Genomic DNA, 23137 nt, shown 5'->3' on the forward strand with positions numbered 1-23137 from the left:
TGAGGATGTCATTATTCATACCTCCTTAACATCTCTCTGTCATCTGTCCCTTTTTACTCACGCAGCTGCCTCTCTGGTTTCAAAATCCTCTTTAACCTTTTTCCTGGACAATTGTAATGGCTTCCTAATTAGTCTCACTGATCATCCATCTCACCAGAATATCCCCACTATGTGCAAAAATTACATTCCCAAGATACATGTCAGTTCCTGATTTGCTGAGCATCAGTCGCTCCCCATTACCCCCTAGAACCAAATTCTTCTGTTTAAATCTGGTTCCAACCTATATTTTCAGTCTTGTTACAACTTAATCCCCTTCACTACCTCTGTGGCACAGTCAGTCTAATAATAATATGAGCATTTATATAGCTATTTAATATTTGCAAGGTTACTTTACAAATATCTCATTTGATGCTCCCTATTTATAACACTTATTTTATACATGAAAAAACTGAGGCAGATAGAGGTGAAGTGACTTGCCTAGGATCACATAGCTAGAGAGTGTCTGAGGTTGGATTTGGGGAGACTGGGGAATCAGGAAAGAGATCTGGGCTTTGAAGGCAAATAGGAATTTTGCATGTGTATGTCTTTGTCCCTTGAAAGAATGCATCCTTCCATCAGTTGGGGAATGGGTGAACGAATTGTGATATATGAATATAATGAAGTTCTAGCATTAAGCATTTATTTGTTTAATCTCATATCATATGATCTGCCCTGACTCATAGATGCAGAACAATCAGCAAACTCTACAGCAAATTGTTTAATAATTCCATGAAATTATAAGTGGGCAGATTCAGAAAAACTTGAAAAAACTTATATGAACTGATGCTGAATGAAGTGAGCAGAGAAGCAAGAGAACATTGGAAGCATTAATAGCAACTTTGTGTGATGGTGACTAACCATGATACACTTGGTTCTTCTCAGCAATGCAATAATCAAAGACAATTCTAAAAGAGTTGTTATGAATAATACCATCCACATCCAGAGAAAGAACTATGGAGGCTAGATGCATACTACTTTCAAGTTTTAAAACTTATTTTATGTTTTTCCCCCCCTCTTGTGGGTTTTCTCCTGACTAGTATAGAAATATGTTTAGCATGATTGTACATTAATAACCTATGGGGGGGGGGCGGCTAGGTGGCGTAGTGGATAAAGCACTGGCCTTGGAGTCAGGAGTACCTGGGTTCAAATCCAGTCTTAGACACTTAATAATTACCTAGCTGTGTGGCCTTGGGGAAGCCACTTAACCCCATCTACCTTGCAAAAACCTAAAAAAAAAAAATAACCTATATAAGGGAAGGATGAAAGGGGGAGGGAAGGGAAAAAACTGTGGAACTCAGAATCTTACAAAAAATGAATGTTAAGGGGCAGCTAGGTTGCGCAGTGGACAGAGCACTGGCCCTGGAGTCAGGAGTACCTGAGTTCAAATCTGGCCTCAGATACTTAATAATTACCTAGCTGTGTGGCCTTGGGCAAACCACTTAACCCTATTTGTCTTGCAAAATCCTTAAAAAAAAAGAGTGAATGTTAAAAAAACAACTATCTTTATATGAAAGAAAAAATGAAGAGAATAATCATAATTTTAAAAAAAAAGTATGCATCCTTCTTGAGGGCATGGACTATTTCATTTTTGGAACTAGCCCAATGCCTGATACAGCAAATACTTCATAAATGCTTTTGTAGATTGGTTTGATGAGGAGATACATAGTGCAAGATACAAAAGTCTTAGTTTTAAATTTAAACTTTGTGACTTAAAGCTTGAAACCACATGTAAAATTCTTTGCAAACCAAATACTACTGAATGCTAGCTACTCTTATGAATCATAAGCACCCTGTAGATAGACTACTGGGCTGAGAGTCAGGAAGACCTGAGTTCAAATGTGATCTCAGATGTTAGATGAATAACCCAGCAGGCCATTTAACACCTGCCTCTGTTTCATCATATCCAAAATAATAGCATCTACCTCCCAAGGTTGTTGAGAAGATCAAGTGAGATAATTTGTGTGTGTGTGTGTGTGTGTGTGTGTGTGTGTGTGTGTGTGTGTGTGTAGTATTTTAGCACAATGCCTAGCTTATAACAGACATAATAGGGAGGGGCTGCCATTCATGTATGGAAAGTTGAGAATAGTTAGAGATCCAATTCTGGCTGTGACAGCAACTCTCCCTGGTGATCTTGGTCCAGGCCCTCAAATCTCAGTTTGTCCACCTATAAAATGGGCCTAATATTTCTTAATTCTCTGTTGTGTTGAAGCACTATATAGAATCAAAAGATTTTTTGGGGGGGATAGAGGGGTAGAAGAGAAAAGTATGCACGTTATGTTTCCCCAAGGCCATCAGAGTTCTGCTAGCCCCTCTGCATATCTACTGAAACTAATGAATAGCTAATACAATTTTCTAGATAATTTTATTTCCATAGTCCCACATTTTAATGTGTTTCAAAAAAGCTAGCATTTATTTGCTTAATCTCCTGGCGTAATATGATCTTCCCTGACTCATCATAGATGCAGAACAATCAGCTAGGCAGAAACTACAACAAATTGTTTAATAACTCAAGTTTAATAACTTGATTTTTAACTTACATCCACTGGTATTACATCCATTTCTTCTCCACCCTATACCTACTCTGTACTTCTGTATTTTAAAATGATTTTACAATTTTTCATTGTCTCATGGGCAAAAGGGTGGGAAGAAAGGGAGTGGAGACTGTTGTTTCTTTTCTTTTCCCCCAACTCTGCTTTATCAAGCCTGTTGTTAGCTTATTCATTAAGTGGGAGAGAGTCTTAGAGTGTTTGTTTCCCAGGTTTAGCTGTGTGTTTGCGTGCCTGTGTGTGTGTGTGTGTGTGTGTGTGTGTGTGTATAGGTGGGTGGTGTGTGTATGCAAGTTGTCCTGTATAATTGTGATGGAATACTACTGTGCTATATGAAATGATGAGGTCAATGATCTTAGAAAAAACATGGATAGACTTGCATGAAATAAAGAGTGAAATGAGAAGAACTAGAAAGATGTATACAGTAACAGCAATATTATTTTAAGAATAACTTTGAGTGACTAAGTGATTGTGACTATAAAAAATGAAATCGAAGGACATATGAGGGAAGAAGTATATATAGAATGATGTATATGTTTGTGTATACACTTACATTTTTGCCTAATGATAGCCATCTCTAGGATGGGGAGGGGGAAGGAAGAAAATAAAAGAAATTTACATGATAACCTTTATATATTTAAAAGAATTAGTTATACTTAATAGATTTTCAGTTTCGTGTGCAGTTATAGTTTTATTATTCTATATTATGGAAATGCTTGTTTTATTCCATAAATGAAAAATTTTTTTAAACTGTAAAGAACCTTACAGCTTAGCTCATTTTTCTCCCTTTATTTATAAATGTAGACCCTAAAGCCCTGCCAGGTTTTCAGTGACTTGTCCAAAGTCATACAAGTAGTAAATAGTAGAGCTGGAATTGAAACTACAGTTTTTGAAGGCAAATCCAGCACTGTTCCTATTACCTCCTACCTCTGCACCAAGGGAAAAAGATGTGGTCAAAAGAGGCAGAGGCTTGGGGTAGCAGCAAATGTGTCAGGAAACTTGTGGGGGACATTGCATAATTTTTTTTCTGCAACAGATTGTGTAGAGTTTTCAATCTATCAACAAAGCTAAGTTTTAACATAGGATTGGTCAACTGGGGTGGGAATATATGGAGTGGGGCGGGGGGGAATGGACTCTCTAGACAAGCTGTACATCCCCTACTGGAGAGGTCCCAGGAAGAGTGAGTTGAAAGTCTTAGGCCAAGGAAACAGTTCTGCATGTGCCAAAGGATTCTAACTACTTACATACAGGGCCTGGCTTTGGTGGATTCCTGGGTTAAGAGACATAACTGAGATTCTGAGCCTCAGCTTCCTCTTCTGCAAGATAAGAGAGCTTGACTAGATGATCGCTGACTGGATCCCTTCCTAGGTATAATATTCCTTTTTGACATACCCAAAGTAATCCCAAAACATTGATCTTTTCAGAAAACACATCTTTGAATATATTGTATTTTATTTGATCTTCTTTGGCATAAATAATCTTTTAAAATGTTCCTCCGCTACTATTTAAAAAATTAGTTTGAGCTTCTGACTTTGATGTGGGGGTCCTTTTTTTAGGGAGGTAGTGGTGATACCCTGCCTGAAGACAACTAGACAACATGAGGTCCTTGGTGTCACAGTGGTCAGAGCTGGCCTGGAGGAGAAGACCTGTGTTCCAGTCCAGGCTCAAACCCTGTCTAGCTGTGTGATCCTGAATGAGTCATTTAACCTGTAACACTTAAATCTTTATCAGTTTCCTTGACTGTAAAATGGGAACAAGAATCACATTTATCTCACAGGGTTGTTGTGAGGGTCAGATGAGCTAATAATTGTAAAGGGTTTAGCACAATGCTTCATAATACTAAGGGCTTGATAAATATTAATTCCCTTTTCTTCTCCATGCTCCTCCCAACTCTTTGGAAGGAATTCCTTAAGGAGTTTTTTAATTGAAATTTGTTGATCGTGGGAGTAGAGGATGGTGTGGAAGTCCAGAGTATGGGTATCTCTACTTACATCTCCCTCCTTCAACAGACCAATTAATCACTTAATCAGCAAGCATTTATTAAGTGCCTACTACATTTTCAGGAATTGTTCTGGTTATACAAGGGTATAAATGATATAATCCCTGTCTTCAATGGGCTTTTATTTGGGGGAAGGGCCTTTATTTTTTTCCTCTGGTTGGAATGAAACCAGTATCTTCTGTTATCCCAGAGATGTTATTGGCCAGCTATTTTTAGTGGTAGCCAACTCTTTGCGATCCCATTTGGAGTTTTCTTTGCAGAGATATAGGAGTGATTTGCCATTTCCTTCACTAGCTCATTTGACCTATGAGGAAAGTGGGTCAAACGGGGTTAAGTGATTTGCCCAGGACCATATAACCAGTTAGTATCTGAGACCAGATTTGAACTCAGGATGATGAATCTTCTTGTCTCCAGTGCCATCCCCTTTGCCACCTTGCTATCCTGGGAGTCACTATATAAACTCAAAAGTCCAGACAAGACCAAAATCCATTTGTTGTTGAAGAGGAGAAAATCTGTCCCAGAATATGTTGGTACCTTGAGCATGAGAAGGAAATACCCACTGATTAAGAGTATCAGTGAGATTGGATCTGGTTCTTTGCAGCCTTCTTTGACTCATCCATTGATTGAAGTTAGACTTCCACCATTCTAGTAGAGGTCACCGGTGACAGACTAATGACTCAATTCTGTGACCTCTTTTTTTAGTTGTTATTCTTGGTGATCTCTTTTGTAACTTTTCACATTCTTGACTACTGTCTCCTACTAGTTGCTCTGTCTGCTTTTGGGTTTAGTCATACTTTACTCCACAACTTTTTCCTTCTTCCTGACTCTTTAATATGAGTATTCCCTAGGACTAGCCTCAGCCTATTTCTCTTTCTTCATGTTTGCCTTTGATAATCACCCTGTGGCATCAGCTGTTATCTCTGAACAGCTGATCTGGCTCCCAATCCTGACTTCTTCTGGTTTCCAGATCTCTGTTTAATGAAAGACACTTTAACCTTGATGTCTGAATATTGCCTCAGTGTATGGAAAACTGACTTTAACCTCTTTTCCTCAAAATCTATTCTTTGTATCAATTTCATGATATATGTGAAATAGTAACGATTTCCCCAGTCCTCCCAGATTTTAGTATTCTCTTTGACTCTCTGCTGTCCTTCAACCCTCATATCCATTTATATGTGTCCTATCAATTATACTAGACAACTTGTTTTGCCTTTCTCCCCTCTTCTCTATTCTTATGGCCATTTCCTCATTATAGTCCTTCTTTACCATTCATCTGAACCACTGCAGATGTCTTGTTTTTAACAATCATTTTTACAAGGTTTTGAGTTCCACATATTTCTCCCCCTCCTACCCTTTGCAGAGAGCAATCTAGTGTAGGTTATGCATGTATAACTATGTTAATCATATTTCCATATTAATCTTGTTATAAAAGAAGAATCAGAACAAGAAAGAAAAAATCATAAGAGAAAAAGGAAACGCACTGTAGATGTAACAAGTCTCTTAGTCTTTACTTTCTTCCATTTTATATCCATCCTTCTTGCTGCCAGTGTGATCTTAGGCATCAATTCAATACTAAAAATTTTCTGCTCAAGCATCTTTTTTGTCTCTACAGTAGAATTCAGTCTTCTCTTGGCATTCAAGGCCCTCTACAGACTGATTCTACTCTGCTTCCAACTTTTCCTTGCTTCATGGTGATTTATATGGACAGGTCTCACTGAATTTGCAGGCCTGTGTTGGCCTTTATTGGCAGAAATACCCCCATTGACGAGATTATAGATCCATCATTATTCTCCTTCTTGTACTCAGTACTCCAGTCAAACTGGATACCCCTCTGCTCTCTGTGTTAATATTCTCATTTCTCTGCCCTTGTTCAGTTTTTTTTCTGGGATCCCTTTTATGACTTATCTCACTGCCACCTATCTTTTAAAGTTCAACCCAAATTCTACCTTCTCCAATGAAGCCTTCTATGACCATGGTCTTAATTACCTTCCTCCTCTACAGATTTCATTCTCTGCTAGATGCTGGGAAAACATGTACAAATAATGAAATATTCCTCTTCTCAGGGAGCTTACATTTTAATGAGGGAAATAACAGATGCCCCTATCAATATATAGAGGGTATAAATATAAAAAATTACAGGTTAATGTTTGAGATGTGTGTGTGTATGTGTGTGTATATATATATATATATATATATATATATATATATATATATATATATATATATTCTTTATACACAGAAATATCTTTATACACTGAAAACACACTTATAGTAGTTAAATACAAGGTAGTTTGGGAGGGGGAGAAACCAACATTGTTAGAGGGAATCTGGAAAGGCTTCATAGTTCTTGAGCCACATCATAAAGGAAGAGAAAGAAAAGATGAGGTAGAAGCAAGGAAGGAATATATTTTAGGAATATGAAATGGTCTAGATGGGAATAGTGATTCTGGTTCCTGTCAACATCTTCCTCTTTTCTTCCCTTTCACTACCACTGATTTTGGTTCCTAGTTTGAGTACTTCTGGGTTTGTGCCCCTTCTTATTTTTCCCTGATCCTTACCCCCCCCAAAATTAAGAGGTTCTTAATGTCCCTATGAGTTAGGAATGACAGCCAAAGGAAGGACTTTACAGTGGCAAACTAATACTAGGGCCAGCAGCTTAGCTAAGCCTCAGGCAGTAGTTATCCTGTATCTTTGTGATCTCTCCTTCCTTGAACTGCTGATCTTCTTTCTGTTCCTTTTTAAGCTCAATCAGTTCAGAAGAAAACAAAAATTAAGAGAAGGGAGATACCTCCCTTTTGATGTTATTGTTGTTAGTGATCATGGTATAAAAAGATGTCACACCTGTGACTTTGGGAAAAGAGAAGTGTAAAAGTTAAGGGACTCTAAATCTGACATTTTTCGTTCTATTGTTCATTTAGTACAGTGTACAAGGAATCTCTAGGAGGCCTCTCCCTTTTCAGTTGTCCTATATAATTTGGGCCTCAGTTAATTTTTTGATTATGTATAGGGAATGGATAGTGAACAACCATAGATCTGCCCAGAGCCCTGATATGAGAAATTGTGGAGGTGGACAAATGTAAGTGAATGCACATAGGAAAATGAATAGAAAAATTTAGAAACTATGAGTTATGATTCAGGGAAAAGGACCTGAGACCTCTTAGACACCAGCCTAAAAAAATTAACTGCTAACACAAAAAAAGTCAGTCAAATGCCAGATGTTTCTAGGGTGAGTCTTAGAAACCATAGCCTTAATAAGCTATCATTCTCTCTCAGTCCAAACCGTGGCCACTGATCCCAACCATACTTTTTTTTTTTTGGTAAGTCAATGGGGTTAAGTGACTTGCCCAAGTTCACCCAGCTAGGTAATTATTAAATGTCTGAGACAGATTTGAACTCAGGTCCTCATGACTTTAGGACCAGTGCTCTATCCACTATGCCACCTAGCTGCCCATCCAAGGCATGCTTGATCACCATACCCCATAAAAGGTATTGTGGTCCTGGAGAAGGAATCAATATTGAAAGAGTATAGTGGGTTTTTTAAATTTTAAAAGATTTAAATAAAATATTAGCAAGATGAATACAACAAGTTATCACTGGGATCAAATAGAATTTAAACCAGGGATGTAGGGTTGGTTCAATATTAGTTAAGCTATCAGCATAATTGACCATATAAATAATAAACCTAACAGAAATCATAGCATTATCTCAATAGATGCTGAAAAAGCTTTTGACAAAAATACAATACCTATTCTTATTAAAACCATTAGATAGAGGGTAACTAGGTGGTACAGTGGATAGAGTATTGGCCCTGGAGTCAGGAGGACCTGAGTTCAAATCCAGCCTCAGACACTTAATAATTACTTAGCAGTGTGATAATTGTACAAGTCACTTAATCCCATTGCCTTGCCAAAAAAAATCTCAAACTAGAAAGTCTAGAATTAAATGGATCCTTAAAACAATAAGCAGTATCTATCTAAAACCATCAACAGAGACATTATGTGTAATGGTGATAAGCTAGAAGCATTCCAAGTAAGATCAGGGGTGAAATAAGGATGCCCATTATCACCACTATTATTCAATCTTGTATTAGAAATGTTAACTTTAGCAAAAAGAGAAGAAAAAGAAAGTATAGAAATTAGAATAATTAATGAAGAAAAGAAAGGAAAACTTGCACTTCTGCAAATAATAGGATATATACTTAGAGAACCCTAGAAAATTATAAAATGTCTATTTGAAACAATTAGCAACTTGACTAAAGTTGCAGTATATAAAATATCATAAATCATCAGCATTTCTTTATATTAACCAACAAGATAAAGCAGGAAGAGATAGAAAGAAAAATTCCATTTAAAGTAATTGTACACAGCATAAAATATTTGGGAGTCTACCTGCCAAGGCAAGCTCAGACACTATATGAAAACAACTGTTAAAAACATTTTTCACATAAATAAAATCAGCTCTAAATAATTGACCAAATGTCAATTGCTCATGGGTAGGCTGAGCTAATATAATAAAAATGACAGTTCTATCTAAATTAAATTACTTATTCATTGCCATACCCATCAAACTACCAAAAAGTGATTTTACTGAGCTAGAAAAAATGGTAACTAAATTCATATGGAGGAACAAAAGGCCAAGAATTTCAAGGGAATTAATAGGAAAAAATGCAAAGAAAGGTGGTGGTCTAGCCATACCAGATCTAAAATTGTATTATAAGGCATCAAAACTGTTTATACTAGCTAAAAATAGAGTACTGAATCAGTGGAATAGATAATAGGTGCAAAAGAAACAGTAGTAAATGACTTCAATAATCTGCTGTTTGATAAACCCAAAGATTCCAGCTTCAAGGATAAGAACTCATTCTTTGATTAAAAACTGCTGGGAAAACTGGAAGATAATATGGTAGAAACTAGTCATAGACCAACATCTTACACCCTGTGCCAAGATTAGGTCAAAATAGTTGGAGAATTTAGACATAAAAAGTGATTTAGTCATAAGCCAATTAAGAGAACAAGGAATAATTTACCTGTCAGGTTAATGGAAAGGGGAACAGTTTATGAACAAAGAAGAGATAGAGAACATTATATAATACAAAATAGATCATTTTCATTACATTTAATTGAAAAGCTTTTGCACAAATAAAACTAAATGTAACCAGGATTAAAAAAGAAGACAGTAAGCTGGGAAACAATTTTTACAACTAGTATTTCTGAAAAAGGACTTATTTCTAAAATATATAGAGAATTGGGTTATATTTATTGTTAAATGATATATTTAAATAAATATATTGATAAATTGATAAATGGTCAAAGCCTATGACAAGTAGTTTTCCAGATGAAGAAATTAAAGCTATCTATAGTTATATGAAAAAATGCTCTAAATCATTTTGACTTAGAGCAGGGCTGTCCAAAATGCCCCCCAGTGTGATTTTATGCAGCTTCCTGTGGGTTTACTAAATGCTTTGGTAAACGAAGCCAAGCTACTGCAGAGCTCTCACAAAAATGGCAAATCAAAATATATTGTCTAATTTTTCAATAAAAAAACTTTAAAAAGTAAGTTTGGACAATCCTGGCTTAGAGAAATGCATATTAAAACAACTTGAGGTACTATTTCCTACCTATTAGATTGTTCATTTTCCTTTTGTAGTCATATTAGTCAATGTTGGAGGGGATATAGGAAAACTGAGACATAGCTAGTAAGACCCAGACTGGATTTGAATTCAGATCTTCCTGACTCCAGGTCTAGTGCTCTATCCTTAGCTGCCCCATGCCTTTCTTTATCTTTTTGTAAAATGAGGGAAAGGGTTCTTCTCTGTCTGCTCTTGAGGTTGGCAGGATGTGGGGGGTCACACATACATCTGTGAGTAGGTTTGCTGACCTCTTGCTTTCTCTCTCTCTCTTATGCAGGCACTGACATGGCTGTCTTCTGTCTACTGTGTGGAAAGCGCTTCCAGACTCAGAGTGCACTCCAGCAACACATGGAGGTCCACGCAGGTGTTCGCAGCTATATCTGCAGTGAGTGCAACCGCACCTTCCCCAGCCACACTGCTCTCAAGCGCCATCTTCGCTCACATACGGGTAAGACCAGGAGGGTCAGGAACTTGGGAAGAGGAGCCTTCCTTGCTCTGAAGGCTTTAATTAGCAATCCTTACTTTGTGTAAGTACTTTAGGGACCCTTCAGTTTGGGAAATCAGGGTATAGGACAATATGGTTTTATGCAGAGTCTCTAAAGGAAATGAGAAGAAAAAATCGGTTGTAGGACCAAATGTCTTATTAAGTTATTTTATTCTTTTGGCAGCATCACAAGGTGATTTTAAAAAAATGCTGCAGGATCACAGAGAATTGAGCCAAGGCTTCTTCTAAGAGGGGAGAGAGGATAGCAGGACTTAAGTTCCGTAGGATCCTCCTGTAAGGACCAGGATCTCTAGTTTTATGAAAGATTATGCAGTGAATAGAGGACTAGAATTGGAGTCCAGAAGACCTAATTCAGATTCGACCTCAGATACTTCCTAGCTGTATGACCTTGGTAAAATCACTTAACCCTGTTTGCCTCAGTTTCCTCTTCTGTAAAATGAGCTGAAAAAGGAAACCACTCTAGTATCTTTTCCAAGAAAACTCCCAAAGGGATCCTGAACAGTCAGGTATAATTGAAAATGACTGAACAACAACAAAATGCAGTAATGATAATGGTAACTAACATGTTGTTTCAAAGTTTGAAAAGTGCTTTATTATGTAACATTTCATTTAAGCCTCACAATGCCCCCATGAGATATACCATTGACATTATATCTCCATTTTGCAGATGAGGGGATTAAAACTCAAAGAGATTCTGTGATTTGTCTAGATGTCCCAGTCTGGAAGTGTCAGACCGGAGAAGCTATCGGAACCAAATTAAAATTTAATAAGGAAATATTTAACAAAGTAAATGAAAATACAATAAGCCATAGGTAATGTAAACTTGTGGTTTTCTACGTCAGTTTTCAGCCCATAGGGACTTATTTCTGTTTGAGTTTGACACCACTGTCCTAGTCTACTATAACTGTTTTGGGACTTAAAAATTTCAATAGAAGAAGCAAACCAGCCAATAATGCTACAAATAGTTGATCCTTATTATAGGAATATTTTTCTCCTCACAAGAAAGGTGATCAATTAATCAATGAACGAAAGAAATTCCTACTTATTAAACCATTAGACCCATTTGCTAAGTATGGGAATACAATAAAAGTGACTACCTCAAGGAAGTTACATTTCTAATGGAGGAAAGATAACATGAGAGGAGCTATAAAAGAGAGTATGCATAAGGTAGCTTGATTTGAAAATGACTGGGAAATTTGAAACACCTAAGGAACAACAAAAAAAGAGGAGACAATAAAACACCATTACCACAATCACCCAAGCCAAAGGATTCAGTCAGGGGCAGGATAGGTTTGATGACCAACATCTGGAATTTAGGTGACAGTGTCTTAAAAGTGCTGGTGAGAAGAGGGAAGAATATTGATAAGCACTGGAGAAGTGTCTTATGGATTTGATGACTCTCATCACTGTTTTTGGCTATAGGTATTTCTGGGCCCATCCCACATAGAGTCATTCAGCAATCAGGAGGAAAGCCAGGTATTGTATAGGGAAGATGCTATTCTTAACGGAACCTTATTGGTTGCTCAGAAGGGAATGCCTCTAAAGAAAATCAGGTCTATCAAAAGCAGAAGTTTTTCTGTTTCACCATATCTTGATCCCTAAAACTTAAAAACATCAGAATTGAGCTTCAAATCCAGGTCTTCTTAATTCCAGCCTTGTTACTCTTATCAATTGGTCCATATTGCCTCTCAATGATAACTAAAAATCACAAAATTTAAGGATACTGTATCAGGACTGGGGATAGCCTGCTCTGCCCAACCAGTCAAAGCGAGAGCATCATCAATCCAGCCTTATAAGAGTGCTGATGGGTATCTATCTGAAACCATCAACAAGCATTATATGCAATGGGGATAAGCTAGAGACATTCTCAATAAGACCAGGAGTGAAACAAAGATGCCCACTATCACCACTACTATTCAATATTACATCAAAAATCTTAGCTTCAGCAATCAGAGAAGAAAAAGAAATTGAAAGAATTAGAATTGGATAGGAAGAAACAAAACTCACTCTTTGCAGATGATATGATGGTATACTTAGAGAACCCTTAAAATTCATCTAAAAAACTACTGGAAACAATTAGCAACTTTAGCAAAGTCGCAGGATATAAAATAAACCCACATAAATCCTCAGCATTTCTATATATTACTAGCAAGATACAGTAGCAAGAGCTAGAAAGAGAAATCCTATTTAAAATAACTTCAGACAACATAAAATACTTGGGAGTCTACTTGCCAAGGCAGATTCAGAAACTCAACGAAAACAACTATAAAACACTTTTCACATAAAGAGTGCTGGTGGGTCAATAGATCCAATTCTTTTTGGGGGGGGAGGGAACGGAGCTCTTTCTTCCTTATGCATACTCTCTTTTATAGTTCCCCTCATATGCTATCTTTCTTCCATTAGAAACCATAACTTTCTAGGGGTGGCTAGGTGGCGCAGTGGATAGAGCACTGGTCCTGGAGTCAGGAGTACCTGAGTTCAAATCCAGCCTTAGACACTTAATAATTACCTAGCTGTTTGGTCTTGGGCAAGCCACTTAACCCCATTGCTTTGCAAAAAAAAATAGTAACTTCCTTGAGATTGTCTTTCTTACTTCTATTTGTATTCCCATACCTTAACAAAGTGGGTCTTGTTTTAATGATGGTTTTGAAAAGATACTCCTTTCATGGTTACAGAAGTCATGGGGCCTTATTCATGCCTTGAAGAGGCATGATTATTAAGGAACTAGCTAATTGTAATGATGGGATTAAATTTGCATCCTCTTTGTTCCCCTGCCCTGTCTAGTACTTGATTAGAAGGTACTTTCAAAAGTGGCATTTTTGAAAATTCTCATAGGATCATATTTATAGAATTGAAGGGGATCTTAAAAAATGAAGTCCATGGGCAGTTAGGTCACTGCCCAGAGCATTGGCCCTGAAGTCTGGAGGACCTGAGTTCAAATCCAAACTCAGACACTTAATAATTACCTAGCTGTGTAACCTTGGGTAAGTCAATTTAACTTCATTTCCTTGCAAAAAAACAACAACAAAATTGAAGTCCAAACCCTTCATTTTATGGATGAAGAAAGTGATTCACCCAAGATGACACATATAATTCATAGGAAGAATTTGAATTTGAATCCCATGACTCTAAATTTAGGCTCTTTCTACTCTACTATACTATTTACTAATAAGAAGAGTGGAAAAACCAAAGTGGGAGAAAGGGATAGTTTCATATAGCCTTTCTTGCTCTATTTGTAATTTCTTTTCTTACTTTACATTAGATCTGATGAAGGTAGAAATCTCCCTTGGAATGGAGTTTTTGTTCCATCTTTACCATGCCTCATTTATATATTTTCCCTAGAAAATCTTGGCTCAGTATTCACTTACTCACACATTATGTAACCCTGAAAGTTGGATTCTTTGCAGTTACTCTTGTTTAATTGCTGGAATATGAAGAGAGTAAGAAAAAGAAAAAATATTGTTGTTTTTTTTATATGTGTTTATATATGTGCATGTAAAGGCACAATGTAAATATACATGTATTAACAAAAGAAATGATGAAGGTTAGATGGAGGAAAAGCAGGATCAGATAAGCCTTGGGGGAGTTTCTTCACCTGGGGAACCTAAGCAGCATTAGTGTATTTTTCTTTCTCCCTGTGTTATTTACTTTGGTAAGGAGTAAATCAAAAGTAGCACTTCTGCTTCCTTTTTTCCAAGTATAAAAATATAATATTAACATCTAGAACTTTTTTGTGAATTTAGCTGTTTTTTATTTCATTTTCTAAGAAGACCAATGAATTTATCAGTATTTGAATGTCTATCTCTTAAATGGGCCTTCATGGTTTTGAGACTGTATAGGTATACATTTCATCCCATCTGACTCAGTGATATTTGTCTATGCATGTGCCTCTATGTCTTAGTGAGTTTTTTCTTTATATGATAAAAATTGAGAGGTATGCTGTTTTCCTGGGACATGTATTCAAGATGGCATAGAGAACTTTCCAAGATTTATTAGGCCAGATGACTAACTACTGCACATATCTGTGATTCACATGGGCATAAATGATCCTGCCAGAAAAACTAGAAAGCACTTTAAAAATTTTAATATTTTATTTTTCCCCAATTCCATGTAAAAGGAATTTTTAGCATTCATTTAAAAAATTTTTGAGTTCCAAATTCCCTCCCTCCTCTCATCCCTAATTGAGAAGGCAAGTAATTTAATATGTTACACATGTGCAGTCATGCAAAACATATTTCCATGTTAGTCAAGTTGTGAAGGCACCACAGACAAAAACAACCCAAAAAAAAGTAAAGAAAAAGTCTTCAATCAGCATTTCAGAATCCATCAGTTCTTTCTTTGGAGATGGATAGCATTTTTCTTCATAAGACCTTCAGAATTGTCTTGGATCATTGCATTGTTGAGAATAGCTAAATCATTCACAGTTGATTCAAAAGAATTTTTAAAGATTACAAATTGCACATGAATCTAAAAACTGTAGGGATATAGGGAGTGTTTTCATCATTGCTACAAAGTAAAGACAAGGGTTTTAGAAGGGGAAATGCCGATTTTTAAAGTAAACAGCTATAGATAAGAAGTAGAAGATTTTGCTTTTTGGACCATGACTTAAAATATAGGAGTGACAGATTTCTTGGTGAGAGATGGGGTTTACCTAACATGACTACTTGGGAGTTCTGCACATCTAATCAAAAGGGCTTCAAACTGAAAAAAAAGAGGGGAGGAGAAAACTACCTGTGTATAGGATATCTACCAAGCTACAAGTAGTTACACTGTAAAAAGAATATCATTTGAGTTATCAGTAGTTACCCTGTAAGGAAATTATTAATCTTTGAAATGCCCAGAAATTCACAGGAGACAAAAATCTAAGAAAGGATCCAGCACTAAGTCCAATTAGCTAAGATATTTTTACTTGAAGTCACAAAGATTGAATAACAGAATGAACTCAAGATTCAAATAGAAGGATAAGAATTGGGTCTCCAAGGCAATACTGAAGTTTGGTGTAGTTCAAATGAGTGAAATATGATTCTGGAAAAGTGTCCATTATTTAAATAAAACAGAATAGGTGAAAGGAGATATAATAACTTTGTTAAAAAGAGATACTCATGAAGAAATTCAGAAACTTGGGGTGAGCATGATAGAGATCACTGGAGGCAGAAACAGAAGTGAAAATATTATAGGTGTGTACTGAATACCACCTGAGCACAAAGAAGAAATATAGCATATCATATCCTTGACATAGAAGCATAGGTGATTCCTTTCCCCTCCCCTCCTCTCCTCTCCCCTTCTTTCCCCTCCCCTCTCCTCTTTTGCCCCCTTCTCTTCTTTCTCTTGCACTGAGGAAGTAAGAATTTGTTGACTTCCTTGATTAAGAATGCTATCCTTTTGATTTCAAAAGTATCCAACAAAGGAAAAGTTTGTTCTGTATCTTATTTTTACCAATGAGATACTTGATGATGAAGTAGAAATGAGAAATTACTGGAGATATAATACTTCATCTTAGAATCTATGAGAGAAGAAAGTTGGTATATTCTGTCATGCAACCTAGATTTCAGAAAGTCAAGTTTCAAAGAATTTAGAGAAAGAATAGGGATAATCCTGTGGTCTACAGGATGACAATTATAGTAGCTTCTAAAATCTACTTAGAAACTTAACTTAGAAGGTTAAGGTAGGAAATAACAGTTCTTAAGTGAGGAAAAAAGGGAGAACTGTCTCTGGAGACCAAAGGGAGGCTGTTGGCCAACTTAGATTTTTTAATAGACTTGTAGGAGAGATAGAAGTTAGCACAGGAAACAGAGATAGATACAAAACCTTTTTTACATTCTTGAAAGAATAGTATCAGAATTGCTAACATCAAGAATGAACTGAGGCTGATAAAGTAAAGGCAACAAGAAGAGATTTATAACAATATTGGGAGGAAGAGGATAACTGATTTCCTTTAAAAAAAAAGGAAATTCTTGAGTAATCAAAGAACTAGAAGAGGTGAAGATTTGAGCCTATTAATTATCTTTGGGAAATTACATTGAACAAGATAGTCCTCGAAGAGGACCAAAATGACATTACTATATTAGAGTCATCTTACAGTGTGTTCAACTGTGGCTGATCAGACCAATAGGTACTTAGAATACTCTAACACAGGTGAGGCACAAAAAATCAATGTGCACATTTAGAGTGGAGATGTCTCTAAATTTGTATAGCTCAGGTTCCTTTTGAGCTGCTTCAGTTCTACTCTGCTCATAGAGCACAGCCCCTTCTTTGATATAGTAACATCATGGTAGGTGATTACTTGTCAGCATCTTCTGTGTCACACAATTCCATTTGAAATTGGGGCATAGATACATAGACTGGGAGAAGAGCAATTGTCCCCTTAAAAAGAATGAGGGGCAAGGAGAGGGAATAGTCTTTTGACTCAAAAGTTTGACTTCAAAACCTGATCAGAAGCTAGAAGTTTTTGTTAAATGGATTATTATCTTGAAAAAGGCCCTGACAAACCAGTATGGTTTCATCCTGCCAGTCTAATCTTATTTCTTTTTTTATTTTTTAGATTTTTTTTCAAGGCAATGGGGTTAAGTGGCTTGCCCAAGGCCACATGGCTAGGTAATTATTTAGTGTCTGAAGTCGGATTTGAACCCAGGTACTCCTGACTCCAAGGCTGGTGCTCTATCTACTATACCACCTAGCCACCCCCTTATTTCCTTTTTTGATAGCATTACTAGATCAGATCTGGGCAATGCACTAGCTGTAGGTTGCATAAATCATTAAGGAAACTTTCAGCAAAGTCTCTTAAGCTAGTATTGTGGAAAAAATGAAGGAATGTGGACTGAAGCATAGATGAAATTGGAATTTAATAGGAAGAATCAAAAAATAGTCATTAATTATCTGATGATCAGTTCATCTTCTAATCAGTTTAGAAGGAGGTCTTCAGTGTAGTAACCCAAGAAGCTTTGCTTTGGCTCCTTGCCAATGACTTGCATAAAACAATAGAGGGCCTGCTTGACAAGTTTGCACGTGATACTAAGCTGGAGGAATCTAAGTACTGAATAGCAGATTCAGGATCTACAAAAACCTTTAATAGACTAGAACACTGAATTGGATCTAATAAGATGAAATTTAATAAGGATAAAGACAAAGTATTAGACTTGTATCCAAAAATAAATCACAACTACAAGTTGTGGGGGAGATAAGAGTTCATTTGAAAAAGAGATGAAGATTTAGCAGACTGAAAGTTTAGTATGAGTCATTAGTGTGTTATGGTATCCAAGAAAACTAATGATTTTAGGCTGTATTAAGAGAGGCGTGGTGTTCACCAATAAGGAGGTGACAGTCTTGCTGTACCGTGCCATAATAATATTCTATCTTGAGTATTGTATTATATCCTAGGCTACATTTTAGGAAGAATGACTGATAAAGCTACAGAGGAGATAACCAAGATGACAAAGAATCTTAAAATTATTCCACCTTAAAATCACTTGAAGGAACTGGGGATGTTCCACCTGAAGAAAAGATATATGGCTGTAATGTTACTTGTCTTCAAATATTTGAAGGATCATAAAATGAATGAAGTAATAGACTGGATCTTCATGGTACTACATGGCCAAATTAGGAACAATGGGCCAAAGTTGATATGAGGCAGATTTAGGAATTAAGGAAGGTTTGGTAGAATAGATAGAATCAAAAAGTAGTCAAATTGACAGGGAAAGAAAAAAAAGAGAGGAGAAAAAAGGAAGAAATAGATATGGATCAATGAAAGAGAGAGAGAGAGAGAGAGAGAGAGAGAGAGAGAGAGAGAGAGTGTGTGTGTGTGTGTGTCCAAGAGCCTTTGCTCTAATTGCTAACATTTGGAACCCATTCCAACAAAAGTTAATGAAGGTTCTCCCTCATTGGAGGCCTTTAGACAAAGGCTGAATGAGCACTTATCTGACATCCATTTCAAAGATGAGATTCTGTAGTTCTTATTCTGTTTTTGTGTCCAGATCTTTATGATCTTATGCATTTGACCAGGCATCTTTGGATTGTGTATAAGTAGGATAAATATATATTTGAAGAAATGATATGCTATCTATCTACCTCTGAATTTCTAGTAGCTGAGGTTTGGGGACTGGAAAAGAGAGCAAGGGGATAGAGGTCTTTGCCTTTGGATGAATTGAAAAGAAGGCTGGCTACCTTTTGGTCTTTCAAGGGATTCTCTAGAAGATAGTTCAGGAGTGGAGAATAGATAATTCCCATTTGAGGTAACACACTGAGTTTTTTCCTCCTGCTGCTAGGCCTCACTCTACTCATTCAGTTTAATTCAACAAACTTATATGAAATGTCAACTATGATCAGGCTCCCTTGGTAGGTGCTGAGAATAGGGAGACAAAGTGTCTCCACCCACTGACAGAGTTCACCTTCTTCTGGGAAGGATAAAATCACTAGATACAATAAGTAAATATTTGAAGAAATTTGAGAAAATTTTAATGCCTGAAGTGAGAGTAGGGGATCAGGGCTAATTATGTGGAGAGAATGGAAGGGAAGATGAAGAGAATCTAAAAGACAGAGATGCACTATTGGTCATGGGGGACTTTTCATGTGAATCCATAGAGGTAGAATATGGTGTGAGGCAGAATGGTACTAGATTGGCATCAGAGGATCCTGGTGCCTTTTCTCTGCCACTTGCTACCTATGTGACCTTAAACAAATTATTTAACATCTCTGGGTTTCAGTTTCCCCATCTGCAAACTGATAGGGTTGTATTCGATACCCTGAATGGCCCCTTCTAGTTCTGAATATGTGATCCTTTTAACTTAAATTTAGTTAGTTTGGAGTTGGGCAACTGGATGGTACAGTAGATGGAGCTCCAGTCTCAAAGTCAGAAAGACCTGAGTTCAAATCCAGCCTTAGGCACGAACAAGCTATATGACTCCGAGAAGTCACTTACCCCTGTTTGCCTCAGTTTCCTTATCTGTAAAATAAGGTAGAGAAGGGAATGGCAAACCCCCTCCAGCATATTTCCCAAGAAAACCTCCATACCAAGGTAGAGGAGAATGGCAGACAGGAAGAAGGCACAGGAGAAATGGAACTCACCATAGAAGCTAACACCTTTGAATCATAGGGATTGGGGAGCAGGAAGTAGGAATGTGTTAGCCATCCAGAAGGAGAGGAGAAGTGTGGTTTCATGAATAGAGAGCTTGCCTCAAAGTCAGGAAGATAGGGGTTTGTGTCTTGCCTTGAAAACAAATAGGATTGTGACCCTGAGGAAATTGCTTGACTCTGTGCTCCCTGGAAATCCTCTAAAAACCCTGAGTTGAATGAATAGTGGAGGGTAATTCTCTTGATCAATTAAATCACAAATGCTGTCCCCAAAAGGGGGCAAGAAAAATACTAATGATCAATGTTGATTTGAATGTGGAAGGGATGAGAGTGTCAGTGACAAGTGGCTATAAAGTTTGTATGATAGACATCCATGAGATGTGGGAAACAGGTGATTGGGGCTGTTTGCAAAGATGTCAAGTTCTGAATGAATGTGGGAGCCATTGTTTTCATTTTCTAGCCTTGGTCATCACCTTAGCTTCTACCCTGGGGAGTATTTGAGATGCCATACTTAGCTTCCTCTCACATCTGCAGGATCAATAAATTTGTATTCCTGGGATCCAGCAGTTTAGTTTATACCAGGGTAAGAAGAGAAAGTATAGACCCGGGGTTGTAAGCTCAGACTCCTTATGAGCTTGAAACTCTTCTTGTGATTGCGTAAGTCACAACTTCAGATCATGGATTCCTGGTCCACTGAATCTTTGGGGTGGGGTGTTAGTGTGTATAAAGAGACTAGAAACAGCCTACTCTCCCTTCACTTACTTTTGAGCTTTGTGCAGTGCCTTGACCCCATATTGTGGGGGCTCAGGATTGGTTTTCCATCTATCTGCCTCTGCTCATAGTTGTAGGTGCAAGAGTATACAGATAGTGACATCTTTCCAGGCTCTGCCCCTTCCTTGCATACAGAGGATTCATTTCATGAGTTCAGGTCACTGACTGGGGCAACTCTTGGATTTCTGGGTTGTGGCTTCAGTTTATATATTTGGCATTCTTCAACTTGGTCAGATTTAGTTTGAGGCCCCTAGGCTGTTGCCAGATGAATGAAGGTCTGGGAAAGGAAAAGCATTCATCTCACCTTTACTGAGAAACTTTCCTGGGTTATGGGGGCTCAAGAAAAGTCTTCATGCCTTTAAAAAGGCAATCGGTATGTAACAATTCTGTATGTAACAAGGTAAACAAATCCACAATCATGAATCCATTTGTATGGACATACTTATTCACATGGATCCATACACACATAAACACATACATACACATGCATGCACAATGCCTCATTAATATTCTGTTGTTCCCGGTCCATTTGCTTCTGGGGATGTGTGTTTAGCGTCCGCAGCTGTGTTTGGTAGGTTAGTCCAGCCGAGCTCTTGGCATTGATGGATCCCTGATTCACACGGCTCATCATATAATAAACTCTCAGCTGTGCAGAAGGAAGGGGGTGGGATGGAAGGGCCAGGAAAATGAAAGGGTGGGGGCAGGGAGGATGGGGACTGGGATTGACCCTGCTAGTGAAACCATCAGGTAACGAGATCTAAAAGCAGGGGGTCACAGGTGCACTGTGCAGGCCAGAGGGGGCTCTAATTAGTCTCGTTTGTCCTGCACTTAATGTCAAGCTCATTAAGAAGGCTACAGAGTTAATCAACATACCACAAATTGGATTTTTAGTTCTGCAGCCAGTTTTGTGTACGTTATGGAGACTCGGACACAATTAACTCTTGGGGAGAGGGTTTCAGACCAGGTGCTCTTGTTGCCTTGAAATCTCTGTATCTCCATCTCTCTCTCTCTATCTCTGTCTTTCTCTGTCTCTCTCTCTGTCTCTGTCTTTCTGTCTCTCTCTGCACCACACCCCATCTTCTCTCTTTCTGTTCCATCCTTCTCCAATATCTCCTGCCCCTCCCTGCCCCTCTCCCAGTTATTTTCTTTTTCTTTCCCTAGATAGAATTCCATACTTAAAGTCATTTAACATATGATCTAATTCAAAGTTAAATTCATTAAGATCCAAACAGATGTACCACTCAGACTTAACACCCCCCCCCACACACACACACACTTTTTTAAAACTATCATGGCCTCCAGAGGAAAAACATATCAGTTGGCAGGGCCTTGCTGAGTGGCCCCCAATGACTTTTAATTACTGGCCTGATTGGGATTCTTCATGGTCCTTATTTAATTTATTTATTTCTATCTTAATGAGGATACTGAATCCTTGATTAAAGCTCTAATGGTGGGAGATTCATGGAAGATTTGAGATAGCAACATCTATTCCAGCCATACAGGCAGACACAGAGACAGTATCACATAGGTGTACACAAAAAACATTGCTTTTAGACACATATGTTCATAGATATACAGAGATAGATAGTGCCAAAGACTGAATTGGCCTAAACTCCCTTTAAATTTGAAGAAGTCAAGGTTTCTTGTTACCAGTTTGACCCTAGCAAGGGAAGGCACCAAAGGGAAAAGGGGCTTCATTGTCTAGGTCACATGTTCTTAACTTGGATCCCACAGAAAAATTTTAGGGGTCCATGATCTTAGATGGTGGAAAAATTACATCTTTCTTTTCATTAACCTATTACCTGATAAGTATTTCCTTCAATTACCTTTTTTTTTAAGATTCTAGGAATGGGCCCATCCATAGATTTCACCAGACTGTCAAAGGGGTCTAGGACATACAAAATGGTTAAGAATCCCATGTCTAGGCCTAAGAGGTAAATTTTCTATTATATGTTTGAAGGAATCACTTGGTCCTAAATTACTTCCCAGGACCTTCCCATTAGTTGCTCCCTGTTCAGGAGGTCAAAGTTGGGCAATGGGAAGAATTTCTCTGCTCCTCCAACCTTCCTTGCTATTGAAGTCTCCTTTCCCTTTTCCAAGTCATCAATGTTATTTGCATGACACCTCCCACAAACCAAAGACAGCATATGAATGAGCAGTCTTCAGTATCTACTCCCCACAGAGATTTAAAAACCCTTTGGAAGCATCAGAAGGATGAGGATTTATATCGATATGGGAGCCCTAATTTGGGGGGGGGGTTGGTTAGAGGCCCAGAGTGGTGGTGGGGAAACATTTGAGAGGGAAAGAAAGTAAAATATCATTTTAAAGAGGAAGTGAAGGCACAGGCATGTGAGTCTATAACAAGAAGGACAATTTATGCCCAGGCACGAGTGCAGTTTGACATGGGAATAATGAAAAAACGTAGGTCATTGTGGATGACTTAAACCTTCAGCAGCTGAAGAAAATGTATGAAATGCAGAGGACATTACACGGTTGGCAGCCCCGCACATCTGCAGAGGGACAAGTGAAATACAGAGGGCCATTCTTTACCATAAACTGTGGTTGTTGGAGATGCAGCCCAG

At 37.7% G+C, this 23137-nt stretch overlaps 1 protein-coding gene across 4 annotated transcripts in view; it reads left to right on the forward strand.

Moving 5' to 3' along the window:
* The window catches only part of ZBTB16 (zinc finger and BTB domain containing 16), a 254065-nt gene that overhangs the window by 218456 nt on the left and 12472 nt on the right, over window positions 1–23137 (forward strand). For all 4 annotated transcript variants that reach the window (XM_074216713.1, XM_074216715.1, XM_074216712.1 and 1 more), the window contains exon 5: window positions 10491–10661. In XM_074216713.1, coding sequence (XP_074072814.1) covers window positions 10491–10661 — 171 coding nt within the window. The remainder of the gene's footprint in view (window positions 1–10490; window positions 10662–23137) is intronic.

The sequence above is a fragment of the Macrotis lagotis genome, chromosome 1 (genome assembly GCF_037893015.1).
Source record: "Macrotis lagotis isolate mMagLag1 chromosome 1, bilby.v1.9.chrom.fasta, whole genome shotgun sequence".
Taxonomy (NCBI): Eukaryota; Metazoa; Chordata; class Mammalia; order Peramelemorphia; family Peramelidae; genus Macrotis; species Macrotis lagotis.